At 39.2% G+C, this 23,815-nt stretch overlaps 1 protein-coding gene across 3 annotated transcripts in view; it reads right to left on the bottom strand.

The window, feature by feature from the left end:
* Positions 1-831: 831 nt before the first annotated feature.
* Positions 832-23,815, bottom strand: part of FBXW11 (F-box and WD repeat domain containing 11) — a 78,931-nt gene continuing 55,947 nt past the window's right edge. For all 3 annotated transcript variants that reach the window (XM_062587317.1, XM_062587316.1, XM_062587315.1), the window contains 8 exons: positions 12,150-12,287; positions 11,392-11,510; positions 10,432-10,681; positions 9,112-9,230; positions 8,304-8,414; positions 7,189-7,267; positions 5,511-5,699; positions 832-1,840 (listed from right to left, as the gene is read on the bottom strand). In XM_062587317.1, coding sequence (XP_062443301.1) covers positions 5,538-5,699; positions 7,189-7,267; positions 8,304-8,414; positions 9,112-9,230; positions 10,432-10,681; positions 11,392-11,510; positions 12,150-12,287 — 978 coding nt within the window. In that variant the 3' untranslated portion in view covers positions 832-1,840; positions 5,511-5,537. The remainder of the gene's footprint in view (positions 1,841-5,510; positions 5,700-7,188; positions 7,268-8,303; positions 8,415-9,111; positions 9,231-10,431; positions 10,682-11,391; positions 11,511-12,149; positions 12,288-23,815) is intronic.

The following is a 23,815-nucleotide window of genomic DNA, read 5'->3' as shown; positions in this document are numbered from 1 at the left end:
AAAAGGGAGCTCATCAACTTAAACACTGATCCCAACACCTCTCTCGATGTGAAGGGTGAAGAGGAGAAAACCTTAAGCCGCACTTCTGTAACGTTTCAGTAAGGTCTGCTGGGCACTTTCTCTGAATTTGCTCACCACGGATATGATGCGGCTGGTGCATCGGTCACCTAGGATTAAACCCTTGACAGTCTGACTTTCCTCAACCTTTCCAATTAAAGGGAAAAATTCAAAACCACAAAAGCGCTGCCAGGGGACGAACGTACATGACATACAATGATAAGGGAAGGACAGTACGTTTCCGTGCCTGCACACTTCTTCCCCAAGAAAACAGGCGTATTTCACACCGAGTTCAACCAAAGGATTAACGAAAAGCCACTGATAGGCGTAGTCACACACAGCTAACCAAGATAAAATATTGACCTTTGCACTTATCAATGTCTCGTTTTGACATAAGAAAAATGCAGCAGCGTTAATATGACCACATAAATCAGACTATGACAACATAAGAAGAAACTACTGAGACTTGCTAATAAAAGCATGCTAAGGCAGAGAAACCATGACCGGGACACCACGATGTGGTCACAGTTGACAGCTATGGACAAGAACTCTAGCGTGGCAATCAGAGCGCTGACTTGAAGGGACCTCCACTCCACCTTAAGGAAGCGTTACAATTCATACATAAATAAATTTAACTTTGGCCCATGGCGTCTTCTCCACTGAACAGCCAAACTAATGCTAAAGGAGGACATCAGCAGGCGTCCGCGACAACCTACTGCTGTTAAAAGAAAGACAACTGTAAATACTGCAGCACAAAATATAAGATACAGAACATAAATTAAACATTTTTTTAATTTTTAAAAAGTTTAGAAATTACATTTTAAAATATGTAGTTCCCATTAAAAAAATCCTAATGAATACTGAAAACCTCCTTTTGCAGAGAAAATTTCTAGGTAATTCGTACTAACCCCTACAGTGCCAGTAGTTAGAACATCCTGCTGCCAAGTGCTAACACATTTTGTATTAGTGTGTAGTGTCAGGAAATCCTGACTCCTAGCACCTGGAGGTTATGCTGTTATGTACATTATATCTACATGCTTATACAGTATTTGAAATGAGGCAAGCACACATGGAAAGGTTTTACTATACCAAACATTAGGAAGCGTAGGACGGCTGTAGTACAGAGCACAGTTAAAAGGAAAAGACAGTGCTATACAACTAGTTTAGATAACCTAGCCTGAATTACAGGTAATCTTTAATTTAAAAGAAATTATTGGTGCAGAAACCAGTAAACTGTAATCCAAAAATATTACTGATCAATTCAGAAATATTTCTAATAGTCCAACGTACACTCCTATCAAACAAAACAGGCTCTGAATCTGTCATGAGAGTAAAGTCTAAAGGACAATGGTGACTTTGAAAGCAAAGCTCTGTACATTCTGGGTATGTGTTTGGCACCCAAATTTCATTGGAGAATGTTTTTTCTTTAAAGTCAGACAAAAGTGCAAAGCAATATAAATTAGGCCAAGTCCTTTCTTGACTTCTGATTTATTTCTGAAAAACAAGCCATCAGAGTTCAGTTTCTACGGACAATTTACATGTGAAGCTTTGGATTTTTCATTGCAGGGAAGGATAGGCTTCTGAAATTCATCTACTCGAAGTCAGTGAATTTGCAGTAAATTCAGAGACGTCCACTGGGAGCAGGAAGGAGTAAGAATTTTAGATATAGGATTGTGCTGCTTTGCATCTACACAGCATCTAGAACCAATTCTGACTTTAGCTGTCAATCAACATCTTCAGGCATGTAGTAGCCAAAAATCCAGTAGTTCAAGACTGTGAAACCCTGAAAAAGACAAAAAACAAGCTGAACCGACCACAGGAGACACAAATCGAAAAGCAACATTGGGAGACATCTGGAGGAAGTTAAGCACACACCATTTTTCACGCTCCAGGCTGAACCTGGAAAGGCAAAATACCCGAGTACAACCCTCCTACGGGACTCCTAAGGGGGACGCTCTGCTTTCAAATAACTCGCTTGGAGCTAGAAGCCCTTCCTTCCAGACAGATGCACCTCCACAGGACATTGCCTTCGCTTGTAGAATACGCTTGAATTAGGCTTGAATAAGAGCACGATTCTTAACGATGCTAGTTCGTTATGGGGTGGAGAGGTTGGAAATCAGTCAGCTGGCATTTTTCTTGCACGTAGTAAGAAACAACTCCTCATCAGGAGTAACAAATGAACCGTTAGCTTTAGCTTTGCTAAGCAGTGAACACTACTGACTGCAACGGTGACCTACAAGCAACTCTTCCTTCCTCTGCCTCCTCCATGCTGTGTGGTTTTGCATCGGATACCAAGTTCAATTGTTTCAGAACATGGGTTTTCTAAGAAAACAGACTAAAAATCAAGTTGTTTAATATTACGCTTGCCTCTTCCAGTCACATGACTACACTATTAGCTTGCAGAAGATGTAAATTCTTAGTGTAATTAAATTTGAACTTTCTTTTTACTTGCTGCTTCCCAAAATCATTTTTTATGGACTACGGTGAACTACCCTGCTCTGATAGGAAACTCCCAAGAAAGGTTAAAACATCTTCAGGCACCTCCCAACTTCCCTTCCCCCTAGCCCAAGGCCTAGTGCTTAATATAAGAATATTAGACTATCATATGGTAACAATTTTTATCATGTTACAATAAACAACAGGAATTCAACAGAAAGCAATAAAACTCTCGCAGCCAACTGCCAGGACTGTCAAAAATGATCCGCTTTGAAGAAGCATAACATTGCAAGCCTTGTAGAGGGCTGCTTCAAAATGCAGAAAACTATAATGTTTAAAAGCACATAGAACTGTTTCATTAAATGTCATAATGAAATATTAGCTGTTTGACCATAAATTTATGTAAGATTTGTGGTTTCTGGATTCTGAATTTAGACAAACCTGTCAAAAAGTGACATTACAACATCTCTCCTGTCTAAGAAAGAATTATTAAAGGAGTGTAATTACCAGTACCAAAAACTCCCAGGATATGGAGATCTGAATGTTTTCAGTTCTGCATCACGGGACAAGACAGACACAAGTTGTTCAAAATTGTCCAGTGTGCAGAATTTGAAGGGAAGAAAAGAGTGCCAAAGGCATATTTCATCAACAAATTTCAGTGACAGTGGATCTTGTGGGCCACATGCCGCAACAGAGAAAATAAGACACCTGCATATTACTGGTTAACTGAACCGAAATAAATATTATTCAAGTCCTAATTGTTTTTGTGCTTAATGCAGACAATGCATAGCTTTTCCATGAACCTAGAAACTAAATAAAGCAGCTTGCTAAACATATTTCTGTAATTTTTTAAGCAAAAAAATTTTGTCAACTTCAAATGAACTTGTAACTTCACAGAAGGAAGTACTGATGTATAAACCAGAAAATACATGGAGTTTGTTCCCGAAACTAGCATCTTCTTCCCATACAGCCTATTCTAAATGCCTGAAAAGGCAGGAGAAAATATTATTCAGAAAGGAAGAAACAAAACAAAAACCCAAAGGTTTCTACAGGGAGGAAAAAACATTCAACTTCAAAAGGACTTGAAGAAGTTTCCGCTGCAGAGTTCAACTAGGTACAGATCCAGTATACAGAGAGGCCAGCGACAGCATCTTCATCTTTAAAGGAATAGTCCCTAGAGACATTATCATCAGTGACAGCAACAAGCTTTCTACAATACGATTACGGGTTTATCACCCCAGACAGGAAAAAAAGAAAAGGAGATTAAAAAAAGAAACATTTCCAGGTGGAAGGGAAAGGCTGGCAGCACTGGAGGACCTAGCTGTCTGGGTAGTTTCAGGGTCCATCTCCTAGCAAGTTTAAGGACTTGTCCACCCACTAGAAACATTAAGTTTAACAGACAGGCATTTTCAGATTTCTGATTTCCTATTACTGGAGACAGAGTAAGAAGTTAGCAGTGTTGATGTTGCACTTTCTTTCAAGATTTTAAATGACCCGTTCAATTTATTTGGTCAATACTTGTAGTAGCTCTTTCTACATTAAAACAACGCTTAGATTCTTACTTTTCATTTAGAAAAGCAGCATAAAAATACATGTATGAAAATACAGAGAATACAAGCAATTTCCTAAAATTCAAGCAGAGCAGAACTTCAGTTTGTGTGAGCAACCAAAACTGCCTTAAGTCTGGAATGAAGTAGTGCAGTAAAGATAGCCAGAACTGCACACATTTCTTTTGTTTTTAAGAGAAATATAACTGTCCTAGCCATTAACTGTCCAGCAGATTCTGTACACTAACTCTTTATCCCAGCAGAAGACTTCTTCCTTATGCAGGAGACTAAACATAGAAACAACTGCAGGTTATGAAAGGGAAGAAACACAGTCTGACAATGGCCAGCTTTGTGCCCAGACACCTGTGGACCCTCACTTGCCCCTGGACCCAAGTTACCTCAGCTTTCCTTAAAATGAAGATGAGTCCAGTTATGGAAAATGCTGCCAACATTTTTCTGAGGAATACTAACAAATGAAAAAAAAAAAAAAAAAAAAAAAAAAAGCTAATTTTTATGGACTCGTATTTCAAAAAAAGCAAACTGTAATTTCACAAGGCAAGGAAAAAGATACTTCCCTGGCCAAAAGGGCTTCTACAAAAAGAATGGAAAAGCTTGAAGAACTCATTGCTACAGCAACAAACATACACAGACAGATGATTAAAATCCATGGTTACATGGAGAGAGCAAAAACTTTCTCCCCAGAGGTATTAGCAAACTACTAATTATCTACTCAAATAAAATAAATCCTTCCTGTTGGGGCAATGTTAATCCTAATTCCTCTGGCTGCAATGTCTCCACATCCTTGGAAGCATCTACTATCAGCACTGGCAGAGACCGAGTACTGGGGATATGGGTGACTGTGTTCTGCCTTGGTAAGGCCATTACTGTGTTTCCAAATCCCAGCATTATTCACAGCTATGTATAGTCTGAAGTGCAATTGCTGGCAGCAGCACAGATGAGATGAGGAAAAGAATCTACAAGCAGATCTACAGCAGAGTTTTTACCCAACATGCTTAGAGAACTAAATAAAGCTGACTTGCAGAAAAATGTTAACAAAACAGTCAAAATTTACCTGCACTGTTTTTGACAGCTTTCAGTTGTCATGTTGCTTAGCACAATGGATTTTTTAGTTCTGAAAGCTATCCCTATTACTGATAGTTGTCACAGAATTACTCAGTTTCGATGAGCATTCGTCCACAGACCATACGCATGTTCCGTTTATTAGCAATCCATTACAGTGCTCATTACAAAGATTCAAATGTGGAAAGTAAATGCCTCAAACTAAAAGGTGTATGCAGTGTATTTAGAATATATGTGCAAGAATTTGAGAACGTCATGAGCACATAACCTTTCACATATTAATACCTGAAGTACCCAATTACAAATTTATTTGCTGATTTTATTTGCCTACCTGCAAGCAGAGTGATCATTTCACATATTTACAACACAGTTAGTAAGAGGAAGCCTTACCTTCTGAGGGTAGTAAAGTGCAGACTGTTATCTGGAGATGTAAGTGTATGTTCTAGATGGAGAGCGGGTCTCATTCTGGGCACTGGGTGGCACATTTAAGAAATCCCAAATCAGAATCGTATCATCGTGGGAACTACTAATGATCTGAAATTCATCAAACTGGAGTCTAAAGACACGTCCTGAATGTTCCTGTGAATAATAAAATTCAATGCGGCAATTTGAACATTTGTACTCAGGCATGTATATGGACACAGAATGGTGAATTCAAAATCTGCTGTGCTGATTAAGAAGTACTTAGTCACGGTTAACTTGAGCTTAAGGAAAGCTCCTTTTGTATGTAAACTTTTAAAGCAAAAAACATGGCTTTCAAACAAAGCGCTTGTAAGCCTTGAACCTTCCCTGTAGGGAAGAGGTTGAAGAGGAGATAGAAACAGCCTATCAATCAAGGACAAACAATTCAGAAGATTAGCTGGCATGGACAAACTGTAAGGGTTCCTTCTATTACTTAACATCTTGTATTCAACACCACTGCTTAATCAATTTTTATATAATCCTAATAAGCCGCATCACAGGCTCACCTAGCTCTTGCTTCTGGAAGTATCATTATGATTCACTCGCTAGTAAAGACAGGCTGTGTTCAAATGCTACCTTAAAGAAAAGGAGCCAAAGGAGTACATGCTCCGTAAGCTCCTTTAAGGATATCTCAGAATAGCATTACGAGGACCATAAAATGTTCTCCACTTAGTTCACTGTAAATAAACTCAAAAGGGATTACACTACCTTTATTAGAGAGCTAACTAAAGCTGTCAAAATGATCTGCAATCTGTAGTCTGAACTAGAGTATACTCACAGAAGGCTAAGAACCAACTGTTCATATAGAATAAATGGTAGTTGAATCTCATCTCCATGCCAAGACTACTGAAAAGCCTAAAAACTAGGAATATTTTGTGCAATACAGGCACTTCTGCAGGAGCCAGGCACATGCTCAACAAACCAAGTTACCGTTATATACGGACAAAAGAACTTTGAATTGCTGCTAGCTCAGAGAAATGTCAAACTGACTCCTGAAGTAACGTTTTATGTACGTTTCTGTGAGAAGAACGAACCGCTTTCCCTAACTTTTTAAAATCAAGTCTACTGTCATACATCAAAACCCTATTACAAATTAAAATATAAGCTAAGTAACCATCTTAAGCACAACAGTCCTCTGAAGCAATCAAAGCACCTTGTGCAAACTCAACATCCCTTTCCCTTCTACGTCTCTTCCTTCCAAACTGAAGGAAAAAGTTTTGGGAAAGGCTCAGAGAATTCCATCCCCCCTCACTCCCGTGAGGCACTTCTAATGAGAGGAAATGTATTTAAAGACAGTACTGCAATATCTATAATGATATTAGAGTACCACACCAATAACTAGAAGCATTACACTGTCACAGTAATTACAATTTTAGAGCATCTAAGAATCTTGAGCTAGGAAAACTTGCATCTTTCTTTTAAGGTCAAATTCAAATTATTCAAGACATAGTAATATATACATTTTTCCTCATTCTTAGCATGAAGAGCAGACTAGACTTCATAAGACCTCCTAAGTTTCTCAGCTAACTCACTATATTATAATAAAATGCCTTTCCCTTTCAAATAAATGATTTCAGATAACCCCAAATGAATTAATTTTACATACCACTAACGTACGCAGGCATAATGTACTTGCTGGAGCACGAGGATCAAGAGCAGCTTGCAAGTCCCAAACTTTAATTTTGCTATAAAGTAAAATAAGGAGATTATAACAAAGATTCAAATATAACTGTAGAAGAAACACTTAAAACAATGGAAGGAAAGTCAAGTTTTCCCTAGAGTTCATTTATCAGGATCAAGCAAAATATTAGAATTTACCTACACTGATATACTAATACTAAAACTCTTGAAGCACAGACAGTTTTTGATTTCTTTTCAGCACCAAATACAGTGATGTTTGTGATGGACCAAATGGATTAGTAGATATTATGAAGACACAAATTAATTGTTTATATACACAAGTGATTTTAGAACTGCAGATCTCAAAAGCCTACAGCATTACTGATGAGTGCAAAGATCCAGTGAGAAATGAGCTGGGACTGCCAACCCAACGACACAATAAACCAAAATAAAAGACTAGAGATGAACACAGTTCAAGACTTGTTTTCAATAGCTCTACTATCCACTTGAACTACAAATCAGACAGACAAAGAAATAAAGAATTTGGACATATCCTGAATTTACTAAATTAAAGTACTTCTCACAATGCAGAGTAAGCCCAAAGCACTAACTGTAGGGGTCTAACCTTCAATCTACCAAAAATGGTCACTTAAGAGCTCTGGGAGCCCCACAACATAAATTACACAAAAATATTTTTGGTGCTGCTGTCTAATAAGAAGAGAAAGCCTAAACTACTCAGAAAGCATGGGAGTTGGCAAGGAGCAATTCCTGAGGGAAGAAACAAAGGAATGCGCTTTTTAGACTGCCACTTAAGCCAAACAAAAGCGTATTTTCCATCAAAAGTAAAACTTGGGTGATAAAACAATTGAGAACTCTGTTTAAGATCACCAGGAAAGCATTTTAGATCATAATATGAATCTGCTCAGAATTCTTGGTTCCCTAAAATTGCAGCCTGCTGCATTCAAACCTTCACGCAGGAACCACTCAGTTACATACTGATCAGTCAGATCAAAAGAGAATCTATACGTAAGCTCCAGCAGTTTCCAGAAGATGCTTTCTTAACAAAAGTAAAATTTTTCAAAACTGTATTTAAAAACATACCCATCATAGGCTCCACTAACAATTCTCTTGTTGTCAAACCTGATGCATCGAACCAGTTCTTCATGGCCTTCTAATACTCTTAAGCAGGCACCACATTCAATGTCCCATAGCCTTAAGAAAACGAGGAGAAAGGAAAACAAAAGACAAACTTTGAATACTTCAGGTTCAACACCTATCCCTTAGCCTTATGTAGAGCAATTCAACCACGCTATCTATGTTTTTCCTGTGGAAAATACTCTACAAAGGGCAACTATAGAACCACAAGATGTTCCTTGCATTCAATTCACAGACAAGAGTAATTCTGATATGATGCCGCTGCAACGTAATTTAGGTCTATTCAAAATTCAAGTAAGTAAAAATAATAAAATAAGTAAAGGTTGGGTACTTGTTAATTATTTCAGTGAGTATTAACATGCTGATTTGTACTCGTGTGTGAGAGCGAAGGGTGGGGTGAATGTTCATTCTGCATATCCCGATCTCTCAGACGTTCAGAAAGTAGTTAAAGCAAACAGTGAACAAAGTCTCTCATTTCTCCAACCAGAGGACAGGGCACTAAAATAGCAAAATCAATTAAAATTTTTTTGTTTACCTTTGACATAAGCCTTGCAATTGCAATTTCAATGGGGCAGTATAAAACATGTTTATTTTCACGTTGAATAAAGTTTTCTGCCATACATTAGCTGCATCAGTAACAAGACTTTTTTGTACCTGAAGTGGTACAGGACAGTATCAAAGGTCAAGAGAAACTCTGTTTTCACATGTGGAAATGTACATCGTTACACACCGATAGCAGCTTTTTGGCACCCACCTAATAGTATTATCTGAGGATCCGCTGACAACCAGTCGATCCCTGTACTGGAGGCACGCAATACCCCTCTTGTGCCCATTTAGAGTACGAACAAACTCGCACGTACTTGTACTCCAGACCTGTGAAAAATTAGATAAATGCTTCTTTCAGAATTACAAGATTTTTGAATTTCAACAGAAACTGTTAACAAGTCATAACAAAAGAGGTCTGAGGTTGGCCTTTGCTAGCCAGTGGAACAAAAACTTGCATAAAGGTTTTACAGGCAAAAATAGGTATATTGCATTAACAGAAGAAGACTAGCAAGTGCTACAGGAACCTAGCAGTGACAAGAGCCATGGACACTACTATTGCACACACAGTCAGTGAGAAAAGTTCAGGAGGTTTCTCGTATATAAAATATTTTCAAGTGGTAGAGACTACTTTAAATGATCAAAAAACCGTCATTACACTTGGATCTTGATAAGTTAGTCTTTTCAAGAAGTAGAAGTTACCACACACACAAGCAACTTTAATTTTTACCAGTGAAATTGCTAGCACTCTACCAAGACAAACTGTGATCTATAAAAGTTTGTTGACTACTTCTTTCTTGACATTACTTGATCAGCTTCACCCACTTTTAATAAACTGTAATTGAAGTCGTAATGTGAAGTAACCAGTGGCTCATTTTCCAGCATGCAATAGTACCTTTGGCAGATATTTGGACATATAACTGTCAAGAGCTTTTTGGCATGGCCTAAGATAGCTCTAACTCTAGAGAGGGAAGGGTGGAAATGTCTTTGTTATATTACTACTGTGGGTAACTCAAATCCTCTAGTATGTATATGTACACATATAATTTTCAAATAGAGCATTTTAGTTCTTGAAACAAGGCAAAGCCTCGTTTAGCTGTTGGGAAGACACAGCAAGGAAAGGCAACTGTTGATAAAATTCATGCCTGGGACAGCCCTGCCAACTGAAATTAAAAACTACCATTTGGAAAAACGCATAAAAAGAGCCACGTTTAACAAACAAGCCAGTCGTGAGACTACAGTTTAAACAGTGAATAGGCTTCACCTTTTTGTAATTGTATGATGGAAGCTACCAAAATGTTACAAGCCTAGTTATTTGCATAAAGATATTAACAGCTAGTAAAAGGAAGCAACTAGCTGAACAGTAAAGAAAGGCACAGAACTGCTCATGAACCCGTTCGCTATTTAGATTTGAGTCGTAACATTTGGAAGCTTTCCAGCTAATTTTATTCTTCCAGGCACAGACTTGTCATTTTAGTTGTCATTTCCTCAAGTAAGCATGCAGATCTAGATCAGAGCCCTGCCAACTTACTTTAATGGTCCTGTCACCTGACGCTGACACAATGTACTTGTCATCAAAGTCTACAACATTAACAGCAGCACGATGGCCAACCAACACACGGCGCAGGGTGATGTCAGTAGGTGATGCCATATCCCAAACGGCAATGGATCTGTCCTTTGAGCATGTCACCATTAAACCATTGCTGAACCTCAAATGAAGCACTGCTTCATTGTGGTGAATCAGCGTGTTCAGAACTTCACCTGTGTTTACATCCCAAACTCTGCAAAAACAACGTAATTTTAGCTTAGGTAAACAAAGATGCCTCTGCACAGTGTAAACTGTAAACATACACAGGTTCACTGCTATCATTCAAATCCACCACAGGTCAGCAGCAACTGGAATGTAACGTCCTCCAGTGCTACTACTAGCTAGCGTGAAATAAAAAGCACTACTTAATGCTAGGATCAATTTTTAACTTTTAAGAACTTGTAGAGACCGACAGTTACCATTGTTGCAAGACAACAGATTGGAGAGAAAGGCCTTCCACTGAACTGTAGCCAAGCATGTTCACATTGGACCTCTACTGACCTCTGGATTCATGTAAGAATTTAAACTCAATGTCATCAAAATTGCTGTTAGAAAAATATGCATCCCACATATTCTTGCATCAATAGCCATAATTAAGAAAAGTCAGAAAAGGATACAAGGAACCCTAAATGAGCAAATTATGGTATAGCTGGCTCATCAGCTACAACTTCAGGTTATGCCTTGAATCACACAGATCACATTCCTTCAAAGTTCTTAACATCCTATACAAAAACGAGACTGAAATTTGGAAAAAAAATTTGAATGTGATGCTTTGCCAAATGTGAATATTTTGGATTTTGAATAGTAGCATCATATTCATAATAGGGCATGCATTTTGACTGTTTGGAGATTATTATAAGCATTCCCAGCTCAATCATTTTTGCACAAAAACTTAACGCTCACCTCACTGTAGAATCTGAAGATCCAGTTACAATGACTCTTTCATCATACTGCAGACAAAGAACTGAGCCAGTATGTCCTGTTAATACTTTCAAACATTCCAAGCTTGTTTTGTCCCAAATCTGTTAAAAATAAAAAGTATAAGCTGGTTACTAAGATCAAAAGCATAGATCCAAGACCTTCGTACTGCAGCAGGAGAGAATGAAGGAAGGAAATTAGAGATAGTATGAAGAATCCATGAGTAGTTATCCTGTCTAAACAGTGAGCCTTTCCTCCCTTTAGCCTGATGAAGCTTCCTTGAAGCAAGTTCTTGACAAAACAGTAAATAACCAATGATCATAAAAAGACAAAATACTGCTTTCCAAACAGAAATGCTATGTTGCTCAGGGACAATGAATGTGAAAGCAAATTGTTAACATGAAAGCAAATCATTAGCCAAGCCAAACGGCAAAGCTAAGGACAGTGGCACACAGCATCTCCATTAATTTTTATCAACTTTGACTTCACGAGCGTTTGTTTTTGGTCACACAGGAAACAAGCACAGCATAGGTCTCCTGGCTGGCAGTCCCCAGAACTCCTAGAAGAAAAAAGACATGAACTTTGCAGGGCTATAGAAGACAACCCATCTTCATAAACCCTGCAAAGATAAATACTATTCTGTGAAGAGATGAGTTAAATCATCAAGGAAATGCAAACAGCCATCTTTCCAAGGTAGAACTGCCTAATTATCTCTGTAGAAAAGACTAAAAGATAGTATTTACCTTAATGGAGTTATCTCGTAGGCCACTGATAATCTTTTCGTCATCATACTGTAAACAGTAGACACCTTTGCTATTTTCAGAGCGGCACTGAATCCTCTGCAAATTGTGTCGCCCGCATCGCCAGTTAGATTCTATAGTCTAACAAGAGGGCAAAGCAATTAGATGTTATTCTTAAGGCTGCATGCTTCAGCATTATTATGGTAACAGCTACAGCACTATCTTTCCCACTTTATCTCATTCTCAACATTTAATTATGTAAAACTGAGAAGTATCTAAGTTTTTTTATAATAAAAATACACAAACTACATTGTATTAGAGTTGGTACTTTTGTGTTTCGTCATGACAAAAAAAAAAAACCTTGTGATTAACGAGAGAAGATCACATCCAACCGACCCTATGGAGCATCTTCAAAGGAGCCATTAGAGAGAGAGACTGTTAATGAAAATTCAGTTTCCCCCTTTGCCAACATTGCCACCTGGCATTAGCAGTAAAGATTGAACCAGAAACTCATATAAAACCGTGTTCAGCATCACATGAGTAACTAACATTACAGAATTCCTGAGCCCAAAACGGAGGTGACTGGAGCTCTGGAGCTTTCCTTTCCCCACCCAGTCATTTGAACTATTAGCTGTTCTTATGCATCTCAAAGTGACTTTGAGATACAAAAGCTTCCTGTAAGCATCTTAAAGCCCCCCAAAAATCTAAAACTAACACAACACGGACCGTAAGATTTCAAGCCATCTTAAGAAGAGCTATCAAAACTTTTTAATAACCTCCTCTACTCATCTTAAAATATGCAGAAATTTAGTCCTCAACATTCTCATTCTGAGAGATATTTTTAAGGCAAGAAGCCTGATGCATCTAAACAGGTCACAAACTATTTTCTAACAGAACCAGAAGTCATTCCCTTATTTTGATCAGATTTATTACTTGTGAGAAGGCCCAAGCTGATTTCAAAAAAAAAAAAAAAAAAAAAAAAAAGGATTTTAGTTTGCAACAACATTCAGAGAATGAAACTCCAGGCCAACATCTGCAGCATCTAGGCTGGCTGGGATGCTTTCCATGTTCTGATGCATGCATTGAAACAGACTGTTTATTTGATGATTCCCCTTGGTTCCCCCCTCCACTCCAAAAATGCTTCGTGGAAATCTGGGGAGAAGCTGATCAATTGTCACTTTAATTGGAAAAAAGCCTATTTATTTCCAAATCCTAATTTTAAAACATGGCAAGCCGCTCCGCAGTTCCATGCAGTTCTTGCTCCTCTCCCCCCGACTAGAAAATAACTGAAGCACTAATCAAGGATCAATGCAATGCATGTATGACTTCCTAATTTAAGAGAAGATGCCTGCTATAAGGGAAAACTAATCTACTGCTTTGTTTTCCATGCATTTGCTCCTTCAAGCGTCTCCCATTACGCAATTTAGAGAGAATTATACACAGTTATAACACAACTCTGATGTGTCCTAGAGATGTATCTAAATGAAGATGTATCTAAATGATAAGCATCAGGACATGTTTCTAGAGAGGCAAGCAGGCAAGTTACTCACCCCCTTCATTCGCTTCCAATTTGGTGGGGAAGCTAAAGAAATTTAAGGCAAGTCACTTGTCAGTTTGAGACCCACTAGTCTCTAGTGCACTGCTGATTTTCAGACTGTTTGAAGTAGGCTTGAAAAGTTCAAATTTGACACTGTCTCAGCCCTGGATTCCTGCCCTGAAGGTGACAGACTGTTCAGCATAGGATGAACGTTTTGATGAGGAAGGACAGGCAATAGGATGCAATTCTCAAGCTTTATCCAAAGATTTATCACCTGAGCTTGGCAGGTAGAACTGCAATTCATTAACTCCTGCTGTCACAGAGAGATGACAGACTATGCTTGGAAACAGGAGATAGTTGTAGACATTTATATCATGAACAAGCATAATTAAAGATCTCAAGGCAGGATAGTTAGTGTTGCATTTCTAAATAAAGACATACAAGATTAAACTTCACACATTTGAGTTAATCTAATTTAAACTGTTCTAGTAACCGTGTATGTTCAGAAGTTTAATTCTAAGAAGAGTCCAAAAGGAGAGTTTCCTCTAAAGCAACTATGGGGGAAAGTTCTGAAATATGCAGTTTTACATAACACATCTTGGATTATTCTAGCTGGTGAGTGCTCAAACACCATTCCAGCACTTTCACACTTCAGGTCCCTGCAACAGCGATAGCTACAGGATACATTAAAAACATCACAAATCAGAAACTTTGTTCATAATAATCAGTTTTCTAAACAAACCAGTAGTCAGTAAAAGTATGCTGATTTAATTCTTCAAAGTTCATTATAGGAAGCTACTGAATAAGCTTATAAGAAATGCTGGCTTCAAATAAAAGAAGCTAAAGTATTATTTTTACCTATGAGAAGGCACTGAAAAGCAGTAAGTAATATGCAGGTGCACATTTTAATTCTTTGAGTAGATGTCATTTCATTTAGACATTATATGTTGTGGCTACTGTGGGAAAATACTTCATGTTTTTTGAGAACTTGTAAAATCTCCTTACACTGCGTAAATTTTCAATATGCTGGGAAAGTAGCCACAAAACACAGAGAATATACAGCAGCATTTAAATTGGCAATAGAGTGAAAACAGATGTGCACGTATAGAGAAATAACATTATTTTAGATGACTAAATACAGCTGAGTGGGTGGGCAACCTGGAAGACCCTCTAAAAAGGAACAAGTTTAATACAATACTGGCAGCCACATAAAAGCTTCTTGGTATAGGAAATTTCTGGTTGTTACTGAATAGTGCAGTTAGTAAAAGTTTTCAGCTGCGACCTTCTTCCAGGAGATATCTTAATAAACTGTATATGCTGAGAAAGTAGACATACATACACAAGGGGAGAGGAAAAAAATGCTGTATTTTATGGACTGTTACAAGCATCACTGAGTCAGTGGGGAAGAGTCCCACAGTTTATTTACATACTTATGACACCAGACCAACTACTAATATATACAGTAGCCACAAAAACAGTTTCTGTAGATTCCCCCCAAGTCTCCAAGTTAACAGCCTCTACACTTGGTTTCACAACTAAAAACAAGGCTTTGCAGAACACCATCTCTTTAATTCACATGCAAACAAAATAAAGCTTCTCACATCTAAATGCTCACCAGAGCAATAGCAGCAGGTAGTCAATGACTACTGTATAACCAGCAAATCTGGACATACGAGGGTCAATAACCAAGAACAAACCCATATTCACATGCTCTCTTCTAATACCTAAAGCAGTAATGCATATTTGTCTGCTAGAGAAATTTGAAGTCTTCCTTCCCTCCAGTTCCCTGAATGAACAGGTGTGCTGACATTCTCATGGGCATGTAGCCCTGGAAGGTCCTCCAGGACATTCTCTTCCCATCCTTACTTCTTGCGAGTAGCTTCTCAATCCACAGCAAATTTATCATCTCCAAGTTTCTGAGGAGACAATACAGCATTTCTTAACAGAAGCGATTAGCAGGCTGTTCCCTGGTGCTTCTGGGCATACCTCATTTACATTGGGCATCTCTCAAAGTTAACCAGAACTAGCAAAATCACTCCTGCGTTAAATCCCTACTTTAAGAGGCCAGTTACGAGTTTACTGGGCAGTATTGGACAAGTTTTAGCTGACCATTTGTATCGGGGATATATATGGGCTTGTATTGCTCATGTTTTGTTTATCTTCATGCCTCATCCTCCTCTGTGCTAAGCACAGAAACTTAAGACAGAGTACGCTTAGTGTCATCTCAAATCTAGTCACAGAACTAAATCACAGCTAAAGTTCATGAAGAAATCTGAGCAAGAGCAGAAACAGGATTAAGGGAGTCTATGTACAACACCAAGCAAAGAGCTCTAGCTACAGGTGTGAACAGAAAAAAAGTGGTAGTAATTAAGTGGTAGTCCACATTTATTGATAACTTGCACTGTAGTGAACTTGGTTAAAAGAGCTCATAGCTATACTGTTACAGACTAGGGAACTTCAAAGCAAGTTTGTCTTTCTATGGATGAGCAAAAAGAGATGAGTAAATGAATAGACACCGATCCAGTAGAGAATGCTAGCAACTCCAGCCACAAATGCTGAAGATGCATCTGGGAGAAAATGCCTGAGATACGGACCTAGGTCTGGAGAATAGCTTGGACCTGGGGAATCTCAGATATTTCTTAAGAAATCAAAGTTGTGTAAAGAGAGGCTAACAGGTCACTTAACATCAGGCTTTCAGACAAGAAAAACATGGTTGAAGTTAGAGCTTTCCTTTCTCTTGACTGAAAAAGAGCCAAGGAGGCCCCAAAGGGCCAAAACTGCCCTAGTCAGAAAATCCTCCTGACATGACAGAAAAAAGGTAGAAGCAAGTGAACTTACGAAGTCCTCTTCTCTCCAATGACGTATTTCATTCATTATAAAGTTAATAGAGCTCACAAAGCAAAGAAGAAACGTCAGTTTGCCCACAGCACCAGGCTCCTTGGATCTTTGAGACCTTTCCTGTCCCAGCTTATCTGTAACTGCTACAACACTTAGAAAAACAAACAAAAAGCCAGAAAACCTTGAGCTCCTGAAAAAGAATCTTGATTCTTAAGAAGAAAAGGCTTCTTTTAAGAAGAAAAACTGCCTAGAAGGCTTGAATTGGTCCTCACTAGGCACCGGCTGTGAACTAGCTGCCCTCCGATCATTAGCACAACAGCATAAACAAGATTCCTTTACATATGGGGGGGTGACAGCTCACAGTAACAGGTGACAAAACACGCCAACAGCAAAGCCTCCTTCCAAAGCAGTCCATCAGAGAGACAGAAAACCCTGCAACCAAAAAGTAACCCCATCTTTCCTGTAAGCGTAATCACTTCCAAGAATAGTGTTCGGGAGCTATGGAGCAGTGCCAGCGGTAGGCATATAGCGGCAAAGGCTGCTAAAGAGCTCAAGCACCAGAGAAAACGGATCAGTATGAGGGATGGTACTGTACATGGACAGCAATGAAATCCTTGTGCCAAAGCAGTATGGCATAAAGTACCTGCACTGTGTCCAACAACTTCCTCGTGAAACCTCTCCTCTTCTGAACAGCTGCACTACAAAAGTGATGAACAAGAAAATTATGCAGCAGAGTAAGCGCTGCAGAACTTGCTGCTCAACTCAGTAGCTGAAGAATTTTTGCTTCACGCACACTGCATCTTACACTATACACATGCACTAGAACAAGAGCATATTGTCACCTAAGTCCGTGAACATTCCCTCAGAGGGGAGCAATGCATATGCACACATTGCCCTGAACATAAATTGGCATTACCGCTAGAAGACAGAACATCAGGTGCTGGGAGCCTTCCACTTACTATCTTACTTTTTCCAGGAAATATATTGCCTTTCCCTACTCATTCTCTTACCCTCTTCTGTGAAAAAGCTGAAATGACATGATTCAAGCTATGCTACAGGATTCTGAAGAACAGCAGCAGAAGTGACTAGATCTGGATTTTACTTTCATAATGCAGAAGCTATACAACTGCATGCGTGCAGGCTCATTAAATACATGGTATTGGGTCACTCATGAGAAGTGTTGAGTGTTTAAGTTAAATTTATATTCTAGTGATGCTGGTAATTTAGGCACCACTGCTCACCTGAAGAACTTCTGCTTTTTACTAGCAAGCATTCTTTGTATTTTGGGTTATCCATAACAAAAGCCAAGCGAAAGCCCAGAAAAATGCACAAGATTACATGGAAGGAATTGTTATGATGTTATGTAGAAAGATGTAATAAGCAGTGATATAGTAAACAAATACAAGAAAAAAAACTAAACAAAGACTAATTAAAAAAGCGATGAATCATTTTTTCGTATTTAGGATCTTCAGCTTGTATGAAATGAACAAGACAGAATAAAAAAAATCTTCGTTAAGAAGCATAGAAACAAAACTAACAAATGGAGAAATAGGGATTCATCATATTCCGATTAGCAAATAACACACACTAAAAGTTTTGTTTGTTTGTTTTAAGTTTGGAACACATTTGTTTTATTACAAGGAGAAAGAGCCACTTTCACAAAAAATTTTGGAAAAACTTCTAGTAACTGAAAAATGGGCTTCTGGCTTGAGTTATAACAGTCACACAATAATCAGGCTATATTTTGAAGAATGGTCTGAAATTAAAGTAGGGTCAAACAACTAGGAGTGTACTACTGAGAGTACTAAATGGCCTTTCAGGTTAGTCTGGGGTAAAATACCACTTCTAGTATGAATTCCAAGACCAGAAGAAAAGCCACAGACCATAAAGCCCCAAAATCCTAAACAACGCTAGAGAAAAAGGGATGGGAAGCTTTCCCTAACATGCATTACAATTAAATCATGAATTTTGGCAGAATTCAAGACCTAAAAATTAAGTTCCTAATGTTTACAGCTGCTCAGATAAGATCCAAATGTGAACAATATAAACTGATGAAGTGTCATCTTTTTCTGCTCACAGTTGATCCAATACATATGAAGCTGCTCAAAGGTCCACCGAGTAAAACTATCCGAGTCTCTCTGCAGCTTTACAGAAGTCTTTTCAAAGTGGCATTAAAACAACAGAAAAAGACACAGACATAATAGGAATACAGAAAGCCAGCTCAGGAGAAAGTTGACAGTATAATATTGACCATTTTATCTAGTACAAGAAAAGACAGTATGTTCTCTAAGTGGCAAAATAGTTCTAACACTGAAGATAGTTTAGGCTAATCAAATTAAACAACAACAAGCAAACAACAACAAAAAAAACACACTTCTCAAAAACACAGATCCCTATAAGCTGAAGTTTCAGACCTAGAAAAACAGTTGTTGTGGGCAGTGACAGATTTGTTGAAGGAGACTGAAGAGACTGTAAAGGCAGAAAATAAGAGATCTTGATTATTCCAAAGCAAACTGAATAAAGTGTAGTTGTATCATGTTCCAGCACTTTGCCCCATGCATCTGTTAGTGGATGCTGTCAGAAGACAAGACGTTGTGCTAGCTGGACCTTTGATGCGACCCATACAGTTTTCCTCCTTCCCCAGAGTAGGAGTAGGGACCAAAAATCCTTTCAGCTCCTATTCAGTTCACCCTGTAACCAGGGGGTGCAGATGAGCACAGCACTCAACACTGAGATGAGCGCTCCTCCCAGAAAGGTCTGTCTTCCTCTATCAAGCACTGCCTCAAATGTGGCCACGAAGCATGACATCCCCAACATGATCCAAGGGCAGTATCTTAAAGAGAAACCCTTTCCACCCCTGCAGCTGCAACTGGCCATGACACCAACGGACAGGTCTTGCTGATGTTTTCTTAAAGCAAACCATTTCCCACCAACTTGTGTCAAGCAGGTGTCACTTCACAGACATGATAAAATTTTAAGCTTTCAGGTTACAGATGCAACATCAAAATAACCTTAAATGGACTCTTGCCAACTCCAGAATGATAGCAGAAACACACTGTTGTTAACTGTGCAACAAATCAATCCCTTCTGGATCTACAGAAGAAATTAAAAAAACACAGAAACCAAAAGCAATGAAAGCAGAGAGAGGTCCTCTGAGGTTCTTTAGTGATACATGTACCTGTAATAAACAGAACGCTTGACAAAGAACAGTGCTATCAAAAACCAAAATTGTGCATTTTAGTTTCCATTTGAGACAATAACTAACTTTATGCACAATACCATAAATATACTAAGCTAAAGATCTATTTAAATAGGTACTTATAAGCCTCTACCATAGCATAGGGGCATTCTAAGTACTTAAGCAGGAACAATAAATGCCTCTTTCAAAGCTGCAGAAGAAAAAAGACAGGTTTAGTTTGCCTGTTTGTAAAAAGTACGAGACGTGTGCAAAGTGAAGAAAAGGCCAAGCCCAGGATCTGTCACACGCCAGCGATCTGAAAGCTGTTGTCTGCCCCTTTCAGATGAGGTCCAAAGGCCAAGTCATGCACTGCTTCATCTCTACAACTTTGTCTCTGCCACTCAAAAGCCTTGTTTCACTGGCCAGTTTCATTTTTAAGAAATGACTTTGGAAAACGCATGCCTGTGGAATAGACTTCAATGGCTGGCTGGAAAAAAAAAATCTCTAGACACATACTGCTGATCCAATTTTCCCCACAGCCCTACACACACAGCTTCTCGAGCTTCGTAATTTAAGACACTACTAAATAAATACAATTCCTTGAAAATTATATATTAGAACCTTCATAAACAAGTATCTCCCAAAGCTGGCAATGACTTGGAGTAAGGGACGACTTTTTCCCCTTTTCAGGTTTTTCTTTTATACCCAAGATTTTAAAATCCAATTCTAGTTCCCAAAATTCAAACACTCTCAACATTCAGAAGAACATATGGTGTCTATTCAATGGCCTAGAACCATTCTTTCATAAAGTCTCCAGCAAAATTACATTTTAAATTCTCCTCTTAATCAAGTGAACTTTAATCTCCATGGAAATAAGATGAGGGCACTTTCCATGTGCCTAAAGATAAGGGGAACTTTTATGTCTTCTCAACTCACCACAAGAAACAGATACTTGAGTTAATTCTGAAGGGAAAACTGAATAGTTGACCAAGAGTCATAAATAATATGGAAAAAATCCAGAGACTTAGGTTCTGGAATCAACGCTATTAAACTTCCCATTCTGGCAATCTGCTGATTAACATAATCCACTTCAGAGAGCTGACCATCACCACCATGCTTTGGGAACCCTTCCAGGCTTACCCTGGACCAATCACATTAAGTCCATAAACAGGCCTCACAAACCCAGATTCAGTTTTTTAGGATAAGCCCCAAATAAGGTTTCTCCTTTAAAGGGGCTCCTACACAAGCTTGGCAATTCAACATCTGACTTGAAGATATTTACAAGTACTGGATCAGCTCTTCTGAAGTGAAACCTGATTAAATATTTGACCTCATAGTAAAGGTTGAGTGTAACTACCTCTTTCCAAGAATTCAGTTTCGTATCTCTAAATGTTCTCTTATTTTCAAACACAATGATTTCAAAAGTGACATTATGTTCCTGAATGTCTTTGGCATGAGATAAGCAGATACTGGCAGTAATAAGTTTCAGAGAGAACCCCACATGGCCAAATCAGTCTGCATTACCTTGCAGCTAACAGTACTTTGTGGTTGCACAGACCTCTGACCCAAAACGCATTCAGAACCCAAGGGAAAGAACTCAATTTAGTTATTCATCCTTCCTCATTTTTCCTTCCAATTGTTCACTTGGGTTTTGCATAACTTTTCAAATTTTTTCAGTCAGTTGACAAGAGCAAGCATATTCTCCTTTGAGCTTCTCTCTACTCACAACTCAACTTAGTACCAACTACGGTATATTACTAACTCTACTTCTGTTGTTAGAAACAGTCTAGCAGGATTTGGTTAATCTTTGTCTGCCACAGGTATTACAAGATACGGTATTACAAGATTTGCAGTTACATTAAATATTTTACTGTATGAAGAAAATCGTATCCTTCACAGACAAGATACGTCTTGTAAAAATATCTTTGTGTAAGTGTTAATGTGGTAGCTTTGGTTGGGGGTGAGCAACACTATCTTCGGCTCAGCACTAGCTCCCTAAATTCTGACCCAGTGACAGAAACAGGAAGATCTTATTAAAGCTCCAGCCAAATATTTGAAGAAAAAAACATTCTGTAGTTCAAAGATCAAAATTCTTCATCACTGCTAAGATGAAAGTCTTAAATAAGAGCTTCTGCACATTGCTTTGGAAAACTAAGAAATGGGAAGAAAAAAAAAAAAAAAAAAAAAAAAAAAAGGAGGAAATTGAAGGAGACTATAAATTTAGCCATAAAATTTTCCTCCTCTTATTTTGTTTTTACAAAGTGTTCTCAACCTTAAAATTGACTTTTGTTGTTGTTATCGTTCCCCACTATCTGCTTTTTTAAGTGTTTAAAAACTTCCTTTGGTAATCCTTTAAGGGACTTTTGGAAGCAGAAAAATTATCAGACTCTTAACTACTAGCAAAAGCACTAACCCCACTCCAGGTTGGAAATGCAGAGTACTGCAATATTTCACAGAATCATAGAATCAGTAAGGTTGGAAGGGACCTCTGGAGATCATCTAGTCCAACCTCCTGCTCAAGCAGGGTCACCTAGAGCATGTTAGACAGGGTTGTGTACAGGCAGGCCTTGAATATCTCCAGAGAAGGAGACTCCACAGCCTCCCTGGGCAACCTGCTCCAGTGCTCTGTCACTCTCACAGTGAAGAAATTCCCCCTCACGTTCAGGTGAACTTTCCTGTACTTCAATTTCTGCCCATTGCCTCTTGTCCTGTCACACGGGACAACTTAAAAGAGTTTGTCCCTGTCCCCTTGACACCCTCCCTTCAGGTACTTGTAGACCTTGATAAGATCCCCACTCAGTCTTCTCTTCCCCAGGCTGAAGAGGCCCAGCTCTCACAGTCGTTCCTCGTACGGCAGATGCTCCAGCCCTCTGATCATCTTTGTAGCCCTACGCTGGACTCCCTCCAGTAGCTCCATGTCTCTCTTGTACTGGGGAGCCCACAAATGGGCACAGTACTCGAGATGGGGCCTCACCAGGGCTGAGTAGAGGGGCAGGATCACCTTCTTTGGCCTGCTGCAACACTCTTCCCAATGCACCCCAGGATGCCATTGGCCTTCTTGGCCACAACGACACATTGCTGTCTCATGGTCAATTTGTCATCCACCGGCACTCCCAGGTCCTTCTCTGCAGAGCTGCTCTCCAGAAGGTCAGCCCCCAACTTGTACTGGTGCCTAGGGTTATTTCTCCCTAGGTGCAGGACCCTGCACTTGCCCTTGCTGAACCTCATGAGGTTCCTCTCCGCCCAGCTCTCCAGCCTGTCCAGGTCTCTCTGAATGGCCACACCGCCCTCAGGTGTTTCAGCCACTCCTCCCAGCTTAGTATCATCAGCAAACTTGCTGAGGAGGCACTCTGTCCCCTCATCCAGGTCACTGATGAAGAAGTTGAACAGGATGGGACCCAGTACTGGGCCCTGGGGGACGCCACTAGCCACAGGCCTCCAACCAGACTCCACACCACTGATGAAAACCCTCTGAGCTCTGCCTTTTAGCCACTTCCCAATCCACCTCACTGTCCAGAGGTTTCCAGCCTGTATCTGCAGGCTTAAGGAAACATTAAACCAGGGGAAAGTGTTATGTGGCACAACAGCCTGGTGCTTCTGCCTTTCCCCTCCAGCAATTTCAAAGAACCAGGAGTGGGAAACATGCTGCCTGTACAAACTAGACATTAGCTTTCAGAAACTTCATTGTTCTACAAGACCGGACAAGGATAACGTTTGTTTCCAGGAAAAGGGCAAATAGAGGTTTACACTTATTTTTGGTAAAGTGAATTTCAGAGACGAGATCCCACAGCTCTAGGCCCTTCTGAAAGGTATCCACAGGTCATGTGCAGCTTTGAGGTTAGCTGCCAATACCTTAAATTTTACCCCAAATGACAGACAGTCAGTAAACACCAAAGATTTTTCATACATTTATGGACATAAGTATAGACTGGAAAGAATAGAAGTGCTGGGGATTATCCCTGAACAGCTCTAATTCTGCTTCTGTATACTTGCCTCCCTCCAGTTTGAGGCCTACTGGAGTCTCCTGTATATTCCAGTAATATTTAACTTAAGGATACAAGTATAAGTTAGTAACCACAGAAGCGATACATATCCAGCTGGATTTTCAGGCAGTTC

Source organism: Rhea pennata, chromosome 14 (genome assembly GCF_028389875.1).
Source record: "Rhea pennata isolate bPtePen1 chromosome 14, bPtePen1.pri, whole genome shotgun sequence".
Lineage (NCBI taxonomy): Eukaryota > Metazoa > Chordata > Aves > Rheiformes > Rheidae > Rhea > Rhea pennata.
Note: the sequence above shows the minus strand (reverse complement) of the source record. Positions and strands in the feature narration are given on the sequence as shown.